This window comes from Poecilia reticulata, linkage group LG4, assembly GCF_000633615.1.
Source record: "Poecilia reticulata strain Guanapo linkage group LG4, Guppy_female_1.0+MT, whole genome shotgun sequence".
NCBI lineage: Eukaryota > Metazoa > Chordata > Actinopteri > Cyprinodontiformes > Poeciliidae > Poecilia > Poecilia reticulata.
In genome coordinates, this window is record NC_024334.1 from 30,871,552 (window position 1) to 30,878,550 (window position 6,999).

The 6,999-nt window shown below is 43.5% G+C and overlaps 1 protein-coding gene across 6 annotated transcripts in view; it reads right to left on the reverse strand.

Moving 5' to 3' along the window:
- The window catches only part of slc5a9 (solute carrier family 5 member 9), a 104,013-nt gene that overhangs the window by 49,480 nt on the left and 47,534 nt on the right, over positions 1 to 6,999 (reverse strand). For all 6 annotated transcript variants that reach the window (XM_017304327.1, XM_008408152.2, XM_017304328.1 and 3 more), the window contains 2 exons: positions 1,180 to 1,251; positions 114 to 218 (listed from right to left, as the gene is read on the reverse strand). In XM_017304327.1, the coding sequence (XP_017159816.1) occupies positions 114 to 218; positions 1,180 to 1,251 (177 nt within the window). The remainder of the gene's footprint in view (positions 1 to 113; positions 219 to 1,179; positions 1,252 to 6,999) is intronic.

A 6,999-nucleotide genomic window follows, 5' to 3' on the forward strand; every position in this document is an offset into this window, starting at 1 on the left:
CCGTTTTTGGACCTTGTGTTTCTGAATTATCATTAAAATTGTAATTTAATTTCCTAAACCAGGGTCCGCTGCGTCTACCTCACCACATCGTCACCGCATTTCATGACACTTACATTCCATTCAAATCCTCCCACAGCAATGCCTCCAGCTGCTCCTGTTCCTGCAAGTCCAATGAACAAACCGCTGCCAACATTACTTGACATCAGGGAGGCTCCAATCTGTTAGTAAAATTATATAATAAAGAGGAACAAGAACATTTTAATTAGCTTAATTGAATATATTGGTTGCCAGTCTAATCAGGTGGATTGTTTTTTATTGGTGGATATATTCTCCATGCACAATCAATGTCACAGTTGATTGTGCATGGAGGCTTTTAAGTAGAACCTGGAAAAACCTTTAGATTATTCATTGATTATGTTTCAAACGTCTTTTCAAACATAATCAATGAAACTTTAATTAATATTCTGATGTGTAACGCTGACACTTGACAAAATGTAATGCTTCAATTGTTGACTGTGTGTTCTATAACTTAGTATTTTTGTGTTTTTAATTATGTAAACTACCTTGAACTGTCTTGTTACTGAAAGGTGCTATACAAAAAAATTGATTGATAAATGTTTAGATTATGTGCTGTTAATAAAAGAGCAAATCTGCATTTTGTAGGCAGTGTTGTCTGTGATTTCTGTTTTTTAAATTCAAATATATTTTATTGATCCCAGACGTAAATCAATTGTTGTAATTAAGATTTATTCAAGATTCTTCAAGCGTCTTAAAGAGTTATTGAAGATGGCGATTATTGAAGATGTATCCTTCCTGCTGTGGGATCACTGATCCTTATGTGATCCTTATGTAGTAATACAGAACGTACAGCACATTTGTAAAAGCCTCTGACTGAAGACACTTTGTTTTCTTAAGACAGTCTTATGAAGGGGATGGTTAGAGTTGTCCATTTGTCCATAGATTTTATATAAAAACCTTTTGTACCATCATCTCCAGAGGTTCCACAGAAGCCTGAAGCAAAATGCACTAAGTTTGTATGGAAGTAGTAGGAAGTGTGAAAATAATAGTTGTATTTAATAGAAGAGGAAAATAGAAACGTCCATGTTTTCAACTTTTTTACAATATGAGCAAGCCAGGAGGAAACATTTACTATCTCTGCATAAAAATGTTTGTACTTACTGGCCACCAGGTCATGGAACGACCAGCCAAAAAATATCCCCCCACCGTGGTCCGATTAGCTCGCACTGATGACTGTTGAACAAAAAGATATACATTAGATCAGTAATACATAGGCCTGTCACAGTAACAAATTTTGCTGGACGATTAATTGTCTAAAGAATTATTGCAATAAACGATAATATTGTTTCAAGACCTTTTGACATTGATTTAATGGAAATGATGTAATAATGCATGCGATTTCCTGCCATAGATAGATACACTTTATTTTCAAAAGAACACATAACACTGGAACTGATAAACTAAACAAACAAAACAACCAAAAATAAAATGGATTCTCAGTCTCCATTAACAAAAATTGTACTTGAATAAAAAGTAAACAACATAAAGCCAAAGTGGAAATAAATACTGCATTCCACCAAAAGAGTGCAGATTATGAAGTCTGTGTACTATATTGCCCTTCAGTAATCACTAGATTTAAATAGAGAAGATGGGCACATCCGACTACCTGATGCAGTATTTCATACTACACAATTTTTTGCCCCTGTTTTCCCTTTACGAAAATCTTAGATCGTTGGCTGATCTAAGATTGTCGCTGGTGATTTCGTAACCGATCATCCTGTAGTGTGATTTATATCATCGTGGCCGCTCCAATCTAAATCAGGGTTTTTTCCCCGACTGGGAGCTTAAAGCTGAATGTGACAGGTAGCCAATCAGAAAGCGCGGATTCTCCTCCGTGCTTTCTGAGGAGAAATTATGGAGGGAAATCCCAAACAGCTGACACGGCGCGACCCGAAATCCAGAGAACATTGGAGATGATATGTGGAAACAACATTAATATTTATTCAACATTTCCTGCAAAGAATATAGAAATGACAAGGAGGAGTTGGAGCCAAATTGCTACCTCAGTTGATAAACCTGGTAACTTTTCAGCTGTTCTTCGTTAACGTGACATAAATAGGTTAYAATGATTTTCATTCAGTCAGGACTTTACGCTGAGCCACATGCATCACAGGTAGATTCTAGTAAAGCATTGATTRATGCCTGATTTTAAAATTAGTTAACTGGACTTGTAGCCATTATTTAGGCCCAGGTGGCTGGACACCACGCGGCACGATTGAACCCGATCGAACCGTTATACCTAGGATTTCTGTCGGCTAAGGTGTCTCTCAGGTTTTGAAAATGGGCCGACAACGCATGTAATTTGCGCTGGACATTACACTAAGAAAACGAGGAAGGGAGGGTCAGTGGAAAGCACCGGAGCTGAGACTTGTTTCATTCAGTGTCATCAATAGAAAGAAAAAAAGGCAGGAAGAGACGATAAGGCTGATAATTAAAATGAGGTCGATAGGTTTAATTTATCGTGCGATTAATTGATTTATCATTTATCGCAACAGGCCTAGTAATACATTTTTCCAACTCTCGTGGCCTTTATTTGAGAGTGGTCAGAGAGGAAAGTGGGTTGTGAGAGAGGGGAAATATGAAGAGAAAACAGGCTACGTTCACACTGCAGCCTGAAGTGACCCAATTCCGATTTTTTTTGTCAAATCAGATTTTTTTTATGCCGTTGCCCTTCATATCTCCAAATATATGCAACTTGTATTGTCAAGAAAAGTCGAGCTCACCCCACTTCCCCATGCTGCAGATTTTAGTTTAATAGTAACAATAAATAAAGTTTCCTTAAAAATAATTACACAGGTGACATCAAGATGTCACCTTGATGTCACCTGTGTACATCAGAGTCAGACTGTAATAAAATTAATCTGGTTGTGTGTGTTGTTATTGTGTCCTGCAAACTTTGCTTTAATTCTACTTTTTTCTATTTAATCATAAAAAATCATAGTCAGGCAGAAAGAGAGTCATGAAACAGGAAGAGCTGGTTTCCTGAATAAAGAGGAAGTTTCCAGCTTGCATCAGTATAAAAATAGTTCAGACCATTCCTTATTTTAAAGCATTAAAGGTTTAAAGAATAAAATCTAAACATTTTGAGTAATTGGATAAAACCCAGAGTAAAATACTTAAATTAATAATAACTTATAATTGGGCCAATAATTAATATTGGTTTGATTATAAGAATATTTAAACTTACTCTTACACTTGTGGAAGTACTTACAGATGAAACAAGTAACTGTAACATGGTATATAATTGATTATTATTGGTTTCTGTTCAGAAGTGTCTGTAATAACTCACATTATGATTATAATAAGAGTAACTAATAAGTAATGGTTATAGTATTATAAATGAAAGGTAAACCAGAGAAATTAAAAGGTTATAAATGTGATTTTGACATTGAAATTGAAATAGTGTAAAATGTGAAACTGTAATTAAAGGTCACTGATGTTGTGTTGGAGGTAGATGGTAGGTGAAAGGTCAGGGGAACGGAGGAACTGATAGGAGAGCGGAGTGACCAAGGCCTTATTGGTAAATTTCAACTTTCCTAAGAAAAGGTTGGGCAAGCAACAGACGTAGAAGGACTATTGAGCAACTTGGGGATCATTGGAACAGAGATCAGGTCATAATGTCTCCAAGGTGATGAATATGAGATCATCTGTCCAAGCAGTGGGCCAATGAGACAGGCACAGCAACAAAGCTAGCCAATGCAAATGCACCAAAAGGTGGATAAACCCTTTATAACAGGGGTGTCAAACTCCAGTCCTCAAGGGCCGCTGTCCTGCAGTGTTTAGATGTGCCACAGGTACAAAACACTGGAATGAAATGACTTAATTACATCYTCTTTGAGTAGATACGTTCTCCAGAGCCTTGCTAATGACCTAATTWTTCTATTCAGGTGTGGTGCAGCAGAGGCACATCTAAAAGATGCAGGACACCGGCCCTCGAGGCCTGGAGCTTGACACGCCTGMTTTATAAGGTGGGTGCAAAAGAGGAATCTTTGGTTGGATCCTTCAGGCAGCTTGGAGCCAAGATGGAGATGGACAAAGAGCTCTGCAGCTGAAGAAGAGCCGGGGCCACAGAGCCGAAGACTGTTCTGCACATGGGGACCAACCCGTTAGCCCAGCAACATGTGGCTTCAAATCGCACTTCTCTCAACAGCTGGGTTTAGACCCCCAAAGACAAAGACCAAGGCAAAGATGAAGATAAAGACAAAGGCAAAGAACAAAGGCAAAGAGGAAGAACTGGTGTGTTCCTTCCGTGGGACCAGGAAGATCGTGAGACGAGGAGAAGGGAGCTACAGAGCTGCAAGACAGGAAGCTGAGGACCACTACGCGCATGAGGAAGTCACCCTGAGGCCAGAGACCTGCCGCTCTAAGTCAGTACTCTTCCTGTACTGGGAACCTCCTGCYGCTGCAACACCTTCTTCATCATCAGGCCAGTTCTGGGGTTCAAAATGCCAAACTCTGTCCGTCTCTCTCAAAGTTTCCCTTTTTTAGTTCTCAGTGTCAGCATTAGGGAAAGATAGGCTAGATTATGGATTTTACTTATTTGATTATTTCTGCTACTGTATTAAGCTGTACTGACCCTTGCAAAATTGCCTTACTAATAAAATAATTAAGCATTAAGAAAATCTAAAAGCATTAAGAAAATCTAAAGGATGTTCAATTAATGAGTCACCTTAAAGTTCTTTGATGGTTGTGAAATAGCTATGAAGTTTGATTCTGGGAGGAAAAAGTAGAAAATGTTTTATAGGTTGCTTTTAGCCAAAACTAAAACAACACCCTTGGGACTCGCACGAGTCACTAAAACCAACCTGGTTCAGTAACAAGTGCAAGTTGTAATAAAGAGAAAGAGTGACCGTTAACAGGTGTGCTCTGTGAAGCTAGTTGATTGCAGGCTGCTCAATCTGGCTAATTCACAGGGTGAAAAAGGGTGGGACATCTGGAGGGGGAGGTCGTTAGAAACCAGGTTAGTCTTTCTCGACGCCATCTTAAACAGAGTTTACTTCAGTTCTGGACAGGGTAAATCCCATCAGATTTAAGAAACTCAATTCACCTGTTAGATGGAGAGCTGGCTGCAACGTCTCCCTCCTCTCAGAAGGGGAAGTAGATAGAGAGAGAAGGGGGGGCCGTGTTGTGCAACAACAGTATGCGGTCTGCAACGTGAACTGCAAACAACCTGAAAATTTCCCGCATATGCAGTAGAAGGCGCAATAATGTCACACATAGAGAGCATTCTCAGTGTTTTGCCAACTGCCATAAAAAAGTAGCTCTCAGTGTTTGCGGAAGTAAGCGTGGATGCTAATGGTGGAGCAACGTATCTTACGATTTTGAAGTTATTATCTGACCAGAGAGTTATTATCTTTCCTCGGGCCACCTTATCGTGGTGGAGGGGTTTGAGTGTCCCAATGATCCTAGGAGCTATGCTGTCTGGGGCTTTATGCCCCTGGTAGGGTCACCCAAGGCAGACAGGTCCTAGGTGAGGAACCAGACAAATCGCAGCGCGAAGACCCCTTATGATGCACCACAACCTTGGATCTAGCATTCCCTCGCCCAGACGCGGGTCACCGCGGCCCCACTCTGGAGTCAGGCCTGGAGGTGGGGCACAATGGCGAGCGCCTGGTGGCCGGGCTTTTACCCACGGAGCCCGGCCGGGCTCAGCCCGAAGAGGAGACGTGGGTCCCCCTTCCAATGGGCTCACCACCTGTCGGAGGGGCCAAAGGGGTCGTGTGCTATGTGTTACGGGCGGCAGTCGAGGAAGGGGACCCTGGCGGTCTGATCCTCGGCTGCAGAAGCTGGCTCTTGGGGCGTGGAACGTCACCTCTCTGGTGGGGAGGGAACCAGAGCTAGTGTGCGAGGCTGAGAGGTTCCGGCTAAAAATAGTTGGCCTCACCTCGACGCATGGCTCTGGTTCTGGAATCAGTCTCCTTGAGAGGGGCTGGACGTACTTCCACTCTGGAGTTGCCCACGGTGAGAGGCACCAGGCAGGAGTGGGCATACTTGTTGCCCCCCATTTCGGCGCCTGTACGTTGGGGTTTACCCCGGTGAACGAGAGGGTAGCCTCCCTCCATCTACGGGTGGGGGGACGGGTTCTGACTGTTGTCTGTGCTTACGGCCGAACAACAGTTCAGATTACCCACCCTTTTGGAGTCTTTAGAGAGTGCCCCTCCTGGGGACTCCCTTGTTCTACTGGTGGACTTCAACGCTCACGTGGGCAATGACAGTGAGACCTGAAGGGGCATGGTTTTGAGGAACGGAACTGAGTGGACCATGTTCCGTGCCTCCATTGCCGAGGCTGCTTATTGGAGCTGCGGCAGCAAGGTTGTTGGTGCTTGTCGCGGTGGCAACCCTTGAACCCGTTGGTGGACACCTTCGGTGAGGGATACTGTCAAGCTGAAGAAGGAGTCCTATTGGGCCTTTTTGGCCTGTGGGACTCCAGAAGCAGCTGATGGGTACCGGCGGGCGAAGCGGCATGCGGCTCGGGTGGTTGCTGAGGCAAAAACTCGGGCGTAGAAAGGAGTTTGGAGAGGCCATGGAGAAAGACTTGCGTACGGCTTCGAGGCGATTCTGGTCCACATCCGGTGTCTCAGGAAGGGAAAGCAGTGCAGCACCAACACTGTTTATAGTGGGGATGGTGTGCTGCTGACCTCAGCTCGGGACTTTGTGGGCCGGTGGGCGGAATACTTCGAAGACCTCCTCAATCCCACCAACATGCTTTCTGTTGAGGAAGCTGAGCAAGGGGACTCTGGGTTTGGGCTCTCCAGTCTCTGGGGACGAGGTCGCCGAGGTGGTCAAAAAGCTCCTCGGTGGCAGGGCCCCGGGGGTGGATGAGATCCGCCCGGAGTTCCATAAGGCTCTGGATGTTGTAGGGTTGTGTTGGCTCACGCGACTCTGCAATATCGCATGGACATCGGGGGCAGTTCCCCTGGA